Source organism: Babylonia areolata, chromosome 10, assembly GCF_041734735.1.
Source record: "Babylonia areolata isolate BAREFJ2019XMU chromosome 10, ASM4173473v1, whole genome shotgun sequence".
Taxonomy (NCBI): domain Eukaryota; kingdom Metazoa; phylum Mollusca; class Gastropoda; order Neogastropoda; family Buccinidae; genus Babylonia; species Babylonia areolata.
Window position 1 is genome coordinate 19,793,117 of NC_134885.1, and position 18,301 is coordinate 19,811,417.

An 18,301-nucleotide genomic window follows, 5' to 3' on the forward strand; every position below is an offset into this window, starting at 1 on the left:
TGAATCTGTTTTTCTTTTCTGATTCACAGAGTCTGTATAGAAGAAAATATGCAATGGTTCAAGGTGTCTTTACCAAAAAATGTCAGCATGCTTGCTTACATTCATTCTTGTAAGTAGGAAAAAAACACACACCCCAGACATAGCAACACCAGCAGTGTGTGACTGAATGACAGAACATTCTTTAAGAAAAAGAAAAAAGGAAAAGACAGAAAAAAAGCCCCCCAAAAAACCCAACAAAAACTACACCCGTCTCTTGCAGAGTCAGTCACAGTAATAATAATAATAATATTATAATAACTGAACATTTATCAGCACTTTCCTCATTGCACAAAGCGCTTTACAATCCACACAGACATGCATACGAAACACACTCTGTCCTCACCAGTTGCTGCCAGTTCATCTTATTTTGGACCGAGAAAAAAAATATGATTCCAAACATTTTTCAAGACCTATGTTATGAAATGAACTGCAGGTCAACTGCTGCAGTGTCTTTCTATGGCACTTGTTTTTTCTTCCTGTGATCACATGGGCTAATGCACCCACTTTCACTCATATCTATGAATGGGCTTTTACATGTATGACTGTTTTATTCTGACATATAATATTTTAAGGCAGCCATACTGTCTTTTTGGGAGTGAGCATGCTGGGGTATGTTTGGTTTTTCATAACCTAAACATGATCAGACATGGATTCCAGAAGATTTAAAGGTTGTATTTGATCTTTTGTGTGTGTATGCATGTGATGAAGACTATGGCGCAGGTTGCCTGGAGATCGTAATAATCCTTAATCCACAAAGTGCCAATACCAGCATCTTTCAGCCAGCTTAGACAGAGTGATAACGAAACAGACAGAAATATAAGACGAAGAGGGAATTGCTATACTACGCTCACAATAAAAATGATGCACTAGAGAAGCTAAAACCAAGCAGTGTTTTTTGTTGTTGTTTTTTTTTGATAAATAAATCCTGTCATGGAACTGAACTAATGCAAAGGCGAAGGAGCAGGCTAGAAGGTTGGCTTGTAATATTGGTGACACTCTACCTTCAGCCACTGAGAATTTTCGTTCCATGGCTCATGATCGTTCTGAGCCAGTTTGAACTCAGTTTGAGTAATGCTCGTATGTATGCACAACACAAATAGTTCCCAAGGACTTCATTGCTACAGAAATCTCGCATAAAAATATTCTGCATCACGCTCAAACAAATCCAATTTCATAGGAGGACAAAATTTTAATCATTTTATAGGAATTGAAATTAAATTTCAGAGAACAAAAATCTTCCTGCTTTCATTGGATTTGAAATTAAAATTTCAAAAACTAATTCTGATAGAGAAAAAAGAAAATGCGTCCATTTTTCAAGATCCATGTTTTGAAATTAACCGTGGCTGTGGAACTGCTTCAGTGTCTTTCTATGGCAGTTTTGTTTCTTTTTTTCCATTTAAAAAAAATTTTTTTACATGGGCAGCAGCTCCCACAATCACACATATATGAATGGGCTTTTATGAGTATGATAAGTTTTACTCTGCCATATCTGGCAGCCATACTCACAACCCAGCAAACACTGGCATGGATTGTGGGATCTCAGAATTTTTAACAGGTGTGTGTATTTAATGTTTACTGTGTGTACACACACGAGGTGGGCAATGGCACAAACAGGTCTTGACACAGCTGATCCGGAAGATCCGACAAATCTCCACCCTCAATCCATCATGGGCCCATACCAGGATCAAAGCCAGGACCCTCAGATTGAAAGTCCAATGCTTTTGAATCATTTTATTATAGCACAAGTGATTTTGATGTTAAAAATACATTCAGGGTTTCGTTTCAAGATGGTCACATGTACACTCTGTGATAGTACACTATGGCAGTTGCTTCCCACCACAAGCAACTTGAACTCTTTATGGATAAATCTGTTGTGACAAACAATTAGAATACATCACAAACACCACTGCTACACAGTTTCTACACACCATCCCTTGTGCACAATAAAGACCACACTTTTTTTTAATTAAAAGTTTGGTTTTTTTAATGCTACACACATTCAATAGGAAAATGATAAAAATAGTTCAATGACTAGTTTTCTGAACACTGAAAAAGTAATAAACAACTTGTCAGTTTACATGTGCTTATTCCATTTCCTGACAAGACAAGTAACAAACATAAACTCCTCAGTTTACACATGGAAAAATTCTCCAAGTTTATTTCATTTCCTGACAAGACAAGTAATGAACATACTAAATTCTAAACACACCACTCTCAAAACATTCAACTGTCCAAAGTGATAAAAGAAAAAACATCCATGGCTAGATGTCATTGTACACCATTCCAGAAACTGATAAAGCTTGATGAAAGTTGTGATTGTACCATACCAGTGATTCATTGGAGATCATTGATTTAAAGTAAGTTATGAATATATTAATGAATGCACCATACCAATGACATTTTCCATGAAAGATTTATAACTAAGTGATGGTGACAGGCTCTGGTTTCTGAATACTTTATTTGGACAACTGCTGTGGCAAGATTTAACTCCAAGAAAGAAAGGAAGAATTTATATCGAAAAAGTGAAGTGAAGAGATACATTAAAAAAAAACAACAAAAAAAACAAAAAAAAAACAAAGTTCCTTGAGAAGAAGTAAAAAGAACAACATAAAAAAAAACAAACCAACACATTGCTTAACAAGGATGTAATCAAAGTCTCTCAAGAGAGGAGAGACAGAAACAGTATCAGAGTGCAGGGTGTGGGGGATTGTGACTTTTCTTTCACAGAGATTTTGAACACCACAGATTTGTGTCTCTTCATAATGAACTGTGTGGGGATAGGGTGGTGATTCAAAGCCCTTGCGGGGGAGACGTGGGGAGTTTCTCTGAATGTTTCGCTCTGGTCAGCAGTCAGAAGTGGGTAGCAAGCCTGAAGAGCACTACACAGTGTGGAACAGCTGTCACGTGCTGTGCATACTGACTTCCCCTTTAGAGGTACAAAATGACTGACATGAGCATTAATGACAAATTTTAAAACTCACACCCCGACTCCTCTCCACATCCTGTGTGTGAATCAGAATTTTAAGGTTAAAAGTTCAGCCATGACTGGTTTTTGACGTTTCTACCACTTCCGTATGGAAAACGAAGACATCTGGGCTTGGATTTATTATTCATAAAATCTGTCTCTGTCTCTTTCTCTCTCTATCTTTGGGGAATAGGGATCTAAAATGACATTTTGTGAACAGACATTTAACTAAAGAACACAAACCACAGAAAACATAACACATGCATACAAATTGTGCATGCAGCATAATCAAGTGCAGATGAGTCCTTAGACACTGAAGGCTAGTAGACAAGTTTTTGACATAACCATACAAAGACAACATGCCTACTGCTGTTTTGCTTTGTGACGAGGACACAGCATGGGCAAACTGTCCTCACTCCAACAAAACATAAACAGCAAAAAACATACCATTTCTAGCATTTTTCATGAAAAAAAGTCTTTGTCATCACTTCCCTTTGCCTCCAGGCCAATATGCCAAACAAATGACTGGTAGAAACACACACACACACACAGAGGTTTACATAATAATTTTCAGTTTCAAGGTGTCAGAGAAGAAAACAGACACAGAAATCAAACACAGTAAAAACCATTGTGTGGATTGTCACAACTGTCTGTGTATATCCACAAACTGTCCCCATTGATGATTCCCAAAGAAGCTGACAACCCCCCTTTCTCCAGCCTTTCATGTGGCACCTTCAATTCCATTTTGAGGTGGAGCTATACTGCTCTAAAAATCATCATCAACATGATTTATCACCTAGATCTTTAAAAGAAAAGTTTGTGTTTCTCTGGCAAGAATCTATAAACAACTGTTCATTCAGTCAAAATGCAATACATGGTGATGATTAAACCTTTGAAGAATGAATCAAGAGTTAAACTTAAAGATCATATTGCTTGGTCCCATAGCTTTTTACCACTGAAGGGGCAGTTAATTCATATCCACTCAATCAAGGGTTTGGCACACAAAGGCAGGGCCCAATACTCTCCCCCTGCCACTTTAACCATCCTCACCCATTCACACGTGGTTGGGGAAAGGGAAATCAGAGTGAAGTGCTTTTCTGAGGAACTCAACACTATACTGAAATGGCGCCTTGAACTCTGATCACTGGATCACAAGTCCAATGCCGTACCAACACTGCCACTGTGCCTCAAGCAGGAATACCTGGTCATCGATAAATCAAAAGATAATTTTATTGAAACTAAACCCAGAGCATGAGCATGATGAGATCACAGTTTCAGAGTGTGGCGCGCATACTCACACACACAAACACACACACACACACAAGCACACACACATTTTCTGTTCTGATATATAATCACTCGGATCCCAAACAGTTTCTTTTTTTACATTTTCTTTCTTCAATATGACATCTTCACAAAGATTTGTTTCAAAACAAACCAAGGAATGTAACCCACAAAAACAAATCAAAAATGAATAATTGTTTACTGCAAGTTTGAACTTTGGACTTTTAAAAGGAATGCAATTTTTAAAAATTCAAAAAGAATATTTGTTGACTGCAGGTTCAAACTTTGAACTCTTAATTTATGATATTTCTCATCAATAAATAAAAATAAAAACGCTGGGGAGTGGGGAAAATGAAAAGACAAATGTCATCTTAATTTCTTGGACACATTTACTAACTGGTATCATATTTAAAATAATCCCATATAAAATCCTATGAATAAATATTCACAATGTGTAAATACAGGGTGTATCCATTTACCTTTGTAGTGTACAGAGACATCATAGGCAGAAGTGTTTGTTTATACAGCAAACAAAAAGAAAAATTCATAAAATGTTAAAGTCCATTAATGTTAATAAACCACAGTATGAGATCAGTGCTTCATCAAGTGCAAAGGAAATGCAACATTTGATAAACCAAGAATACTGTGAAATCAAGACAGATAATCAATGTAAAGATATGAAACACCACAAAGATAAATCAGGTACAAATTAAGATTGTCTGTGAAGCATAATTATGATACACTGAATATACAGCATACTTAGAATATGAATTCAAAAGGCTTACAGGATAAAAAAAAAAAAAAAAAAGAGAGAGAAAAGCTTTATTCCAAATTGTTTCTTTTTTTTTCTCCTTTGTGAGAAAGCATACTAATGAACAACATAAAACATTATATACAGTCCTACTCCCCATTCACAGCTTCTGAACCCTTGTGCCAATAAAATCTGCCACCCCCTCTAACCCAGCACTTCCCATTCTGGTCATAAAGTACGCAGCTACACCCCATCCCCACCCCCACCCTTCCCTCTGCTTGAGGGATGGCAACTCCCCCAGATATATTGGTCCATTGTCATCTTTCTTTTTCTTACTCTCACATGTTTTAGGTCTCTTCATTTAAAATCATCTTTCGACTGGGCGCAACAGCCGAATGGTTAAAGTGTTGGACTTTCAATCTCAGGGTCCCGGGTTCAAATCTTGGTGACGGCGCCTGGTGGGTAAAGGGTGGAGATTTTTCCAATCTCCCAGGTCAACGTGTGCAGACCTGCTAGTGCCTGAACCCCCTTTGCGTGTACATGCAAGCAAAAGATCAAATACGCACGTTAAAGATCCTGTAATCCATGTCAGCGTTCAGTGGGTTATGGAAACAAGTACATACCCAGCATGCACACCCCCAAAAGCGGAGTGTGGCTGCCTACATGGCGGGGTAAAAACGGTCATACACGTAAAAGCCCACTCGTGTATGTACGAGTGAACGTGGGAGTTGCAGCCCATGAACGCAGAAGAAGAAGAAGAAGAAAATCATCTTTCATCACCAGCAACTGGCCTTTGGAACAGCTGCTTACATTATCAAACCAGATCAAATTCTATTCAATTTTGAAGACACACTATACTACAATCCACAATGTTTAAAAAAAAAAGGTTACAAAGACAAAACAAAAGAAAAAAACTGCCATTTGATTTTTGTAAAGACTGAAAGTGCAAGGTGACGCCACAGTGCTGTGTATCGTGGACAACATAAGCACCACAATGTTTACAGGACTGAGTAATTCAAAAGATACATGCACAGGGCAAACACCAAATACTGCATATGTCAGTTTTGAAAAAAGACACAAACATCGCAGGTGTTAAAAAAAACAAAAGACACAATGCCCCGCCCCGAACAATATATATAAAAAACACATACAAAAAAAAAAAAATCTATAATTTCAAAGACAATTCCATGATTATGATCTGTTGTTTGAAATACCAAAACATGATTTGAAAAAAACGGAATACTATTTATTATAATTTATTGTCACAAAATCAATAACAAATAAAAAAACAACAACTATCGATGACATAAAACAAGAAAAAAGAAGAAATAAGATATATAATAATTAATATGCTGTTAAAATAACACACATAAAAATCAATGATATAAAGAATGAGAAACAACAGACAATTACATCACATCATTTCTCCAAGCGTATGCCACCAAGACATCAGCATTTTCATACGCATACTATCATATTTATTTAAAAAAAACAACAACAACCCAAAATGTCCAAATATCAGGCAAGTTGCATTCACAAAAGACAATGCACCGTTTGCTGTATGCTTTGAGCACCAGCTTCAACACTGGAGGTGTATAGAACACACACACACACGCACACACACACACACACACACACACACATCAAGTTCTCTCTGTCAGTTCACAAGAGACTCTTCAAAAATTCTTTCAAGAGATGAATGCTTAAAGCTGGCAACACTAGAAAACACAAGCACTGCACCAAGTTTGCTCAGCATTAAGAAATGTCCAAAGTCTTCCACTGGAAGTTCAGGAAAATTCTGAATGAAAAGCAAGCTAAAAATTGCACTTCAAGGATTGCTCATGCAACCAAACAATGTCTTAAACAAAAACCAAAAACAACAACAACAACAAAAAACCCAACGCCTAAAGTAAAGCCAAAGCTACCTGCCTTGATTTTTTCACTCTCCAATTTCAGTCGCTCATAAAAGTCCTGTTTGTACAGCACAAATGACTTCTCTGACTGATGACAAGAATCTCCCCTCTGGAGGGAATGCTCACCCACTACAGATCCATGAACTAAGTGATGAATATAGCCAGTGGGGGGTGGGTGGGGGGTAGGTGTGTGTGTGTGGTGGGGGTTTGAAAGGAGGTGTCTGGCATGGGTTTGGTCAGAACCAGCACTACTCAACACCACTTCAGTAATTCTGCAGCAGTGCAGGGTATCCTCTGGTGTGTGGATTCCTGGTGATCTAACATCAGTGGTTCCCTACGGACTATCTGTGCTGGGGCTGCAGCAGACACACTCAGGTGTGGCTGTGCATGAGAGGGGGGGGGCTCTGGATGAGTGGTGTGGGAGTAATGCCACTGAAATGGTGCAGATGACAGGGCATCACAAAAAAACAACAAAACACAGACAGCAGTGCAGGGGGACACAAAGCAGACTTTACGCTGCAAAGATTAATTGTGCAACTTAGATCTGGACAGATGAAACTGAACACATGAGGTTTGGAAAACTAAACATTTGGAATTGTGGTTATGGTTAGAATTAATACATAAATGTTTACTTAAAATGAAGGAAACAAAGAACAGATAAACGCAAAATAGCATCACACCTTGGCACTACAAACCGCACAATCAAAAATAAAATTAAAAGCAAATTCTTCAAAAACCCTTGTATCACATTTCTTCTCTAACCAATTGCTCTTTTTTTCTCACACAGCATGTCATGGATAAAAAAGATTAAAGGTCCCATATGGCCATGGGGGTAGTGAATTCATATCCACTGTGTCAAGGGCTCTAGAAAGGACGGCAAGGCCCAGTGCTCTCCTGCCATCCTAATGTTCCCCATCTCAAGTCAGGTACACATTCACACCTGGATGGAGTGAGGAAAAATCAGAGTGAAATGCCATTCCCCAGGACACAGCAGCATGCTGAAATGGGGCCTCCAACCCTGATCACCGTTGACATACTGGATCACAAGTCCATGGGGCCTCCAATCCTGATCACCGTTGACATACTGGATCACAAGTCCATGGGGCTCCAATCCTGATCACCGTTGACATACTGGATCACAAGTCCATGGGGCCTCCAATCCTGATCACCGTTGACATACTGGATCACAAGTCCATGGGGCCTCCAACCCTGATCACCGTTGACATACTGGATCACAAGTCTATGGGGCCTCCAATCCTGATCACCGTTGACATACTGGATCACAAGTCCATGGGGCCTCCAACCCTGATCACCGTTGGCATACTGGATCACGTCCATGGGGCCTCCAATCCTGATCACCGTTGACATACTGGATCACAAGTCCATGGGGCCTCCAATCCTGATCACCGTTGACATACTGGATCACAAGTCCATGGGGCCTCCAATCCTGATCACCGTTGACATACTGGATCACAAGTCCATGGGGCCTCCAACCCTGATCACCGTTGACATACTGGATCACAAGTCTATGGGGCCTCCAATCCCGATCACCGTTGACATACTGGATCACAAGTCCATGGGGCCTCCAACCCTGATCACCGTTGACATACTGGATCACAAGTCCATGGGGCTCCAACCCTGATCACCGTTGACAAACTGGATCACAAGTCCAACAGCTGACTGATTCTGCCATAGAGCCCTGCAACCCCTGCATCCCACCCCTGACCCCTTGGTAGGAACAATTCACTAGTTTGTTTATAATACTGACTGCACAAACTGCCATTTGTTGAACAAGAGTGACACAGGACAGAACAGGGATCAGAGAGATTGAGTGTTTCATGATCCTGTGATGCAGGATGCAGGATCAAAGTATGGTCATCATAGTGCATATACATATAATCATAAATGCAGCCTTTTTCATTGGTAAAGGACTAGATTGGTACTTGTAAACAATTACATCCAGAGTGGAACCACAGACAAACACACACATATGCACACACACACTTACACATACGCACACACCCACATACACACACATGAAGGCTGCAGTTTCTCACTGTGACTGCATTACACATCACAACAGACCAAAACAGTGTTGGCACTGCTTCTTACTCTTTGTCTTTACAAGTTTTAAGTTGCTTTCCTTGTGTTTTCATGACTCGAAGAACAGCTGTTTTGAGCTGTGTTCACTTATGGCCTATCAATCATATACTTACACCCCATCATACATACCTTGACCTGTGATACACATCACATGGACACTGATTCACAATCAACAAACATTTCAACATAAGCAATGAACCAGATTGTGGGACTCTCACATCAGCATAAATGCCACAATAACATACATAACCACAACATCACCACTGGTCATCACAGATCTGAAAAGTCAGTAACAACAGCATACATATAAATCAATACTGCATGACTGCAAATGTCAGCAACAGATCGTTGCTGATGAAAAAGAAAAAAAAACGACGACAAAAACAAACATACTTCTTAACAAATCTTATTTCCTATCACCTCTCTCTGAAACTGGTAACAGTCTGCATTTTTCCTATGACAACTAAGGATGTTTAAACATCCTTTACAGGTGAGATCAAGCACCTACGGACATAGCCATTCATAACGACAACTTCCTCCACCAAAATGCAATGAGCATGAATCCGCTGGCTCTTCCAGGCTTTTGTGTAAACATGGTATCTGCTGAGCAATTTACACAATCGAATCAAAAGGTAAGAAAAAACGTACAAGAACAAACTTCCATTTATCACACGACCCCTGACACACAAAGCATGAACAGTGACCTACATTGTCTCAATTACTTTGTGTTCGATGAATGGTGTTCAGATTCAGTCAGCAGATCTGCCCTTTACAGTCATTCACAGGTGTGTAATAACACTGGTACCACCCTCTCATCACTTACCCCTTCACACCACTCTCCCCCCACTTCTTTTTTGTCCTTGGATGTTTACAATGACACAACTGTTCAGCATGTTCTCATCTAAATCCATGTGGCATGATCCTAGGGATACAACTGTCTGAAGACTTTTATCATTTTTTTTCTATCTAATTTTTTTTTTGGCACTCCAGAATTTGAAACACTTTGTCTTCTATATTTTGATGATGGGGGTGTGGGGGGTGGGGTGTGGGGTGTAGGGGTGGGGGGGGTGGGGTGGGGACTGAGATGTTGCTGCAGGGGTCCATTCAGGTTCTGGACCAAGAAGTACAGACACCTGCAGTGTTGGTCAGGAAACTTTCCCATTTGAGCCCATATCCCAACTCCAGCCACAAGCCCCAAATCCCCATCCTACACACCTGAAAACAAAACAAAACCCCACATCTGCTGGGACTCGAACCAGCATCCTCCCAGTCATCAGTGCCTGATGCTGACCACTTTGAAACAGCAGCTGGTGACTGTTGTTATCTAAATCCATGCTGCACAGTCTCCTGACTTTCCTCTCGTCACGAACGTCTGCATTTCTTTGGAATGAACCGCGATTTGTCCTCTTTTCATGTCTTCCAGAAGAGTCGCCTGATACAACTGACTGTACACAATGTAAGCCAGGGTAAGAGCACAGAACCAGCAAAGGCAGGTTTTCTGACACTGACGCACCATGTTACAAACATGTCTGGTTCTTCTGTCTGTTGACGTCCATTGGAATGAAATTCTGAAACATTACATCACAGCAATCACAGCCTGGAAAAAAATATTGCCTCCCTCCCCTCTTCCTCTTCGCCCCCCACCCCCACCCCCAACCTCCCTCTCAATCACATTCTAGTAATAATGGCAACTACATGATTTCAACTGACAACACCATAAGAGAAAACTGTCTTGCTGAATCACACATCCGGAATGCAGAACAACACTCTTCATAAATGAATGTTTTGCAGAAAGTTCCATGTTTTGCTGGCAGCCAGCACAAATTCCAGTCAGAACATTTTTCACAATCAGTGCCAGTCAGAAACATTGTAATACAGCTTTGGGTAAAAAGTATGCACAGAACCTATGCACATTATCACTGTAGTTAATGGTTGCCAAGAACAGTAGCTTTCGTCAATTAAAAAAAAAAAAAAAAATTATCCAGTTGTCAGAAATGCACACATCACAGATGCAGTCCACAGTGTTTCAGAACAACTACCGTTTCACCGCAACTTACTTCCAACCTGCATACATGATCACTGCAGATATTGGTTGCTCAGAACAAGCGCATTTTTTTTCTTTTCTTTTTTTAACATTGACACAGACTTACACACATCATGGATTCAGCCAACAATTACACAGAATAACAGCTGTTTTCAGTCTCCACACATCATGGCTGCCCGGAACAAGCGCCTTTTTTTCTTCTTTCTTTTCACAAGCTGTCACAGACCTACATACATATATCATGGATGCAGTCAACATTATAACAATCACACAGAACAACTGCAGTTTCCAGCCTACACACATCATCGATGCAGTAAATGGTTGCCCAGAACCAGGGCTATTTCTTTGCAAGTGGTCAATGGGACATGGCAGGGGAAGAGACACACACGGTTCTCTGTGGAGGAGACAGCCCGGAACTTGACGGTTCGGGCCCCAGCCTTCGCTTTGTTCAGCGGGACAAACTTTGGCAGCTGTGACACGTCTTCATCAATGAAAACGATGGAGTGACCGTTTGTCTGGCAAAGAGAAAAAAAAAAAAGTTTAATGTGAGAATGTATGTTAAGAAACTGATTTCATCATTTTGTCAAGGCATAAAGAAATATCAATTATCAGTTAAACAAAATGGAAACTGAATGATTCTTCTCAAACATAAAAGTTTCTTGTCCAACTGCACTGACAAACATTGAACATGCACTGATCAACTCTGCTAAATAAAAGAAAAGCATGATAATCAGAATGTCTCGATGGAGGTTTAATTTTGGCCTAGTCATCATACAGCAGCACAGCCTTGTGCCCTACCACCAGGTATGATCACAAACGACTAACAAATGAATTAATTAATAGGTAAATAGAAAAAAAAAACAAAAAAAACTTAACCGCACTGGGACACAGCTTGCAGGAAAGGCGATGGCTGATGGGCGCTTATCACATCAGCAGAAGGGAGGTAATATACCTTAAGAGGTCACTTTCCAAAATCTGTTCACACAAAAAGCCTGAGTCCATTTGCTTCCTTTTGGAGTCTTGTTTCAGTTATGAAAACAACATATCTTAACAAATCAGTGTTCATATTGTGTTGTACTCTTTGAGTTAGTTTATACTGTGTTGTACATGTTGAGTTAGTCTACATTGCGTTGTACTTGTTGAGTTAGTTTATATTGTGTTGTACTTGTTGAGTTAGTTTACATTATGTTGTAAATGTTGAGTCAGCTTATATTGTGTTGTACATGTTGAGTCAGATAATGGCACAAAGTGCTTCCCCAGTGCCATAAAGCTGTCAGCTAACGGCACAAAGTGCTTCCCAAGTGCCATAAAGCTGTCAGCTAACGGCACAAAGCGTTTCCCCAGTGCCATAAAGCTGTCAGCTAACGGCACAAAGCGTTTCCCCAGTGCCATAAAGCTGTCAGCTAACGGCACAAAGCGTTTCCCCAGTGCCATAAAGCTGTCATGGCACAAAGCGTTTCCCCAGTGCCATAAAGCTGTCAGCTAACGGCACAAAGCGTTTTCCCCAGTGCCATAAAGCTGTCAGCTAACGGCACAAAACGTTTCCCCAGTGCCATAAAGCTGTCCAATGCATGCATCTGTATCATTTTTTTTCCTCGTGTGTGTTCAGTTTAATGAGCACAAAAAAACAACCCAACTTCTAAATAGTCGGTTTGATGAATCTGCAGTATGAAAAATACTATTTGAAAGAGCACATGTCAAGAGGAAGACCACTTTCTTCTCAATGACAATACTTTCCTTCTTCTCAATGATAATGCTTTCCTAACTGGAGCACATGAAAGGCTGGAGAAAGGGGGATAAAAACTCTCACCTGCTGTTCATTTTGCTGTGACGCACCCAGACAGGTTTCCTCCACGTTGATCACAAATGTTCGCAGCGAAGGGTCTGACTTGTCCAGGTGTTTGCACAGAGCCGCCACACAATCCACCTACAAAAAATCCCCAAAACAAATAGAAACAAAACACAAGCAAAGCGTAATCACTTGAATGGAATACTGGAAACCAGAATATTTATCAATCTATTCATCATTGTTGCTTAAACAGCCCAGCTGACCACACAAGGCCAGTCCGGGTGGGAAATATACACATACTGATACTCTCTCTCTATCTCACACTCACACACACACACAGAGAAACTTTCCCCCTCCACACAGCTGACAGCAGGACTCACCAGGGAGGTGTCTGGCCCGTCCACCAGTGACCTGAGCTGAACCACCTGCATGTCTGCCTGGTCACTGCTCACCTGCTCCAGCTCTTCGGAATCTGTGCCCACACCACACTTCAATTAATGTCCCACCTCAAAGAAAGCCCTAATCAGTGCCCACACACACTTCAATTAATGTCCCACCTCAAAGAAAGCCCTAATCAGTGCCCACACACACTTCAATTAATGTCCCACCTCAAAGAAAGCCCTAATCTGTGCCCACACACACTTCAATTAATGTTTCCAAGCCCTGATCTGTGCCCACACACACTTCAATTAATGTTTCCAAGCCCTAATCTGTGCCCACACCACACTTCAATTAATGTTTCCAAGCCCTAATCTGTGCCCACACAAACTTCAATCGATGTCCCACTTCAAAGAAAGCCCTAATCAGTGCCCACACACACACACTTCAATCAATGCCCACTTCAAAGAAAGCCCTAATCAGTGCCCACACAAACTTCAATCAATGTCCCACTTCAAAGAAAGCCCTAATCTGTCCCCACACCACACTTCAATCAATGTCCAACTTCAAAGAAAACCCTAATCAGTGCCCACACACACACACACTTCAATCAATGTCCAACTTCAAAGAAAACCCTAATCTGTCCCCACACCACACTTCCATCAATGTTCCACTTCAAAGAAAGCCCTAATCTGTCCCCACACAAACTTCAATCAATGTTCCACTTCAAAGAAAGCCCTAATCTGTGGCCATACAAACTTCAATCAATGTTCCACTTTAGAAAAGCCCTAATCTGTCCCCACACAAACTTCAATCAATGTTCCACTTCAAAGAAAGCCCTAATCTGTGCCCACACCACACTTCAATTAATGTCCCACTTCAAAGAAAGCCCTAATCTGTCCCCACACCACACTTCAATCAATGTTCCACTTCAAAGAAAGCCCTAATCTGTCCCCACACAAACTTCAATCAATGTTCCACTTCAAAGAAAGCCCTAATCTGTCCCCACACAAACTTCAATCAATGTTCCACTTTAGAAAAAGCCCTAATCTGTCCCCACACAAACTTCAACCAATGTTCCACTTCAAAGAAAGCCTTAATCTGTGCCCACATAAAACTTCAATCAATGTTCCACTTCAAAGAAAGCCCTAATCTGTCCCCACACAAACTTCAATCAATGTTCCACTTCAAAGAAAGCCCTAATCTGTCCCCACACAAACTTCAATCAATGTTCCACTTCAAAGAAAGCCCTAATCTGTCCCCACACAAACTTCAACCAATGTTCCACTTCAAAGAAAGCCCTAATCTGTCCCCACACAAACTTCAACCAATGTTCCACTTCAAAGAAAGCCCTAATCTGTCCCCACACAAACTTCAACCAATGTTCCACTTCAAAGAAAGCCCTAATCTGTCCCCACACAAACTTCAATCAATGTTCCACTTTAAAAAAGCCCTAATCTGTGCCCATACAAACTTCAATCAATGCTCCACTTTAAAGAAAGCCTTAATCTGTGCCCACACAAACTTCAATCAGTGTCACACTTCAATGAAAGCGTCCCGGGCTGGATCGCATAAGAGATCATAGCAACAGTAAATTACCCATGTGAAATGAATCAAGCTGTTGAATAACCTAAGCAAAGTATGCCACCAGCAACATCAGCTCCAGCAACATCAGCTCACACAGACACGCACACACGTATTCATGCACAGACGTGAGCACATGCAAACATACACAAGCACACATACACACACACAGACACACAGAGACATAATACTCAGACAAACAAACAAACACACATTCACATGCAAGCACACACACAAATCGTAATAGTTGGCATCTCTGCACAGACCCAATCTGCTGGTCAGGCCTTCAGAGCCTAGATAAAACGTCCCACAGTCTTTCACGACCACTGGGGCAGTGAATTAATATCTACTGTGTCTGGGTCTCTGCATCGGAAGAAGAGACCCAATGCTCTCTTTTCATTATTTTAACCCTACTGAAGTCAGGTAACCCATTCACACCTAAGTGGAGTGAAGAAGAAAAAACAGAGAAAAGTGCTTTAAAGTCTACCATTAAACTGAAATGAGATACGATGTGCTCAGAACATATCAAACCACAAAAACATACACACACATTGCTTTATTGTGTCTTATAAACCTTAAGGTTTTATGATAATAATATATTCTATTTGATTCCATTCATGCAAAAAAAGGAAGATTTACCAAAGACAAAGACCAAAATGTAGTTGACGTGCGACAGGCTGTCGATGTGCAGGCCGGCAAAGAGGTCACACAGGCGACCCCACACCACGTCCACCTGCACCCCCGTCACGTCAAGGGAGATCAGCCGCTCTGACTGACTGAAGTAGTCGATGAACGGGCGCACGTTGTTGTCAAAAAGCGTGATTCGCCTCTGTCACAGAGAGAGAACGGACAAGACATAAATATATATATATAAATGTATACATAGATATATAGACAGATAGATAGATACACATACATACACACACATATATATATGTATATAGTCAATTGTTGAATTCTTCTGTTTGAAGCCAATAAAAGTCTTGGTCTTTTCAGTCTCAAGTACATGTAAGATGCATATATACATAGATATATAACTATATATAACTATAACTATAACTATACATATATATATATACACACATAGATATATAACTATATATATATATATATGTTCTTGTGTGTGTGTGTGTGTGTGTGTGTGTGTGAGTGTGTACTGATAAATAAGATTAAATACACAAATACTATTTCAGTTATTAACACAAAAACACATAAATACATACACACAGACACATACACATATCACACATTATGTAGCCAAGCGCTCAACTGGCTTCAGAAATTGTTTCGCACACGAACTATAGCACACGCCTTTTTCGCAACTAACACGCCATCCTTTCAATGACTAAGGCATAAGGCACAACGCCATTCCAAATTTGAATAACTGGTGCCCATTCTAAACTGCTCTGAACATCTATTAAATCAAGTCTCTGTATTGTTTGCTGCAATATTATATTTGTTGTGCTTATACACACTTTAATCAGTTAGAAGCATATTTGATTTCAGTTTAACCGTTCGTCTGTGTAAGGATTTCAACTGACGCTAAGCTTACGTCATTTTGTCCTTCTTGTCACACATAATGCTACAGTTACAATTCTGTATGTGACTACTGTTGGAAACTAAAAGCACACCATTATAGTGTTTGGATGAGAAAAGATCAGGCAATTGGAAGATACAAAGCTGATTTTCATTGTCGCCACTTAGCAACAATCACTCCACAACTAGTGTTGCTCGACGGCATTGGGTGAGCTGAAAACTGTGTTTCTGACACAGCGTATTTAATTAAATATCTCATTTGTTGGATCAGTAAACTACAAGTATTATATAATGGCAGAAATATTGCAATTCCATCTTTAAATCTATACCATTTGTGTTTGCCTGCATTAAACTGATTTAATGCAGTTTGTAATTTTCAGTGACAAGCTCGCTAAAACTAACCCTTTTCAGGTGACTTAAATCAAGATTATAAATTCATCTTAATTAATCAACACTTCATTTTATATTCATTAGAAAGTAGGTGTTGAGCTGTTTATTTTGCGACCAATCCAATGTAAATCAGTTCAGGAATCATTTAGAAATCAATCACTGAACACCTTGTAACAAAACACAATTCTAATCAAATTCAGCTCGATTTGAGTCCTTTGTTTTGCAGCACATTGCAGTTCGCTTAACTTGCATAAACAGCCACAGCAGGTGATGACTGGTCACTTTTCCACCTGGCCAGTCACTGGCTAGAGCCTGCTCTCTCTCTCCCTCTCTCTCTCGCTGTGTTGCAAGCAGTGTGTGTTGCCGCAAAGGCCACGGTCATCGCCATATCGCTTGCACTGTCTTCTTATCTCTTCTTCTTCTCTTCTTATCTTCTTTACTTCATATTGGAATAAAACAATAGAAAAACCCTTTTTTGACTGGACTGCTATATGTCCCTGGGCCTGCACATGGATATTTTCTATCCTTTCAATCAGTAAATCATCAATAATTCTTTTGTACCGTCCCCTTCTTTAATAATACCACTCGGGTACACGGCTACACATATCTTATCTCTATATCTATAAAAAGATTGTTTTCATAATGACTTTACAAGCTAATGAAGAAAAATTATATCAGGAGCTGCCAAAAACAAAGTAGATAATTACTAAACACAATAAATAAGTTAATTCATGAATCAATAAATCATATTTTTTGCAATGAAAAAAGGAAGAGGAAAAATTCTCTATGTAACACAAAAAGGAAAAACACAAAAGCAACAACAACCAAAGAATGATATAAGGAACACGGAAAAAGAAACAAAAAACAAAACAAAAATAAACAAACAAACAAACGAGTCAATCAACAGACATGATGGCAAGTCCAACAGACAGACCCTGGTTCGTGAGGAATCCGCTTCATCGGAGTACATGTTGGCTTTCTCCTCCTTCTCTTTGGCAGGCTCCGCCTCCTTCTTGCTTTTCTTGGCCGAGCGCTGGATGAAGTTGAGTGCAAACGCTATGGGATGCTGGATACGGGGGACAAAAACACCACAAACACTGTTACTTTACTTACATGCTTACTTTAAGCCCTGCCAACAGTACTGGGTTATTTATCATCAGCTCTGAAAACTTTCAAGTCAAATTATGCAAATTATGTCAGAAAAAAGAAAAACAAAAACAAAGAAAAAGAAAAACACCTTCAAAAACTGTAAACTCAATACCTGACTTTTCACACTCAAGCTGGGATGCCAGTTCATATTACATAGATATTGAGCATGTGTGTATGTGTATACACAGATGAAGAGGGGGGAGGGCAGAAAAAACAAACAAACCAACCCTTAATAGTGTGTGTGTGTGTGTGTGTGTGTGTGTGTGTGTGTGTGTGTGTGTGTGTAAAGTGGGCTACTGTGATTTGATATGTGTTTGTAAGGATTTGCAATGGAAACTCTCTTCTGGTTACATGCAATAACAGATCCATTTCGCAC

The 18,301-nt window shown here is 40.0% G+C and overlaps 1 protein-coding gene across 1 annotated transcript in view; it reads right to left on the bottom strand.

Moving 5' to 3' along the window:
• Positions 1 to 10,796: 10,796 nt before the first annotated feature.
• The window catches only part of LOC143286307 (uncharacterized), a 35,347-nt gene continuing 27,842 nt past the window's right edge, over positions 10,797 to 18,301 (bottom strand). The window contains exons 4-8 of the mRNA XM_076593845.1: positions 17,711 to 17,842; positions 15,490 to 15,679; positions 13,269 to 13,360; positions 12,910 to 13,026; positions 10,797 to 11,614 (exon numbers count right to left, since the gene is read on the bottom strand). Coding sequence (XP_076449960.1) covers positions 11,402 to 11,614; positions 12,910 to 13,026; positions 13,269 to 13,360; positions 15,490 to 15,679; positions 17,711 to 17,842 — 744 coding nt within the window. The 3' untranslated portion in view covers positions 10,797 to 11,401. The remainder of the gene's footprint in view (positions 11,615 to 12,909; positions 13,027 to 13,268; positions 13,361 to 15,489; positions 15,680 to 17,710; positions 17,843 to 18,301) is intronic.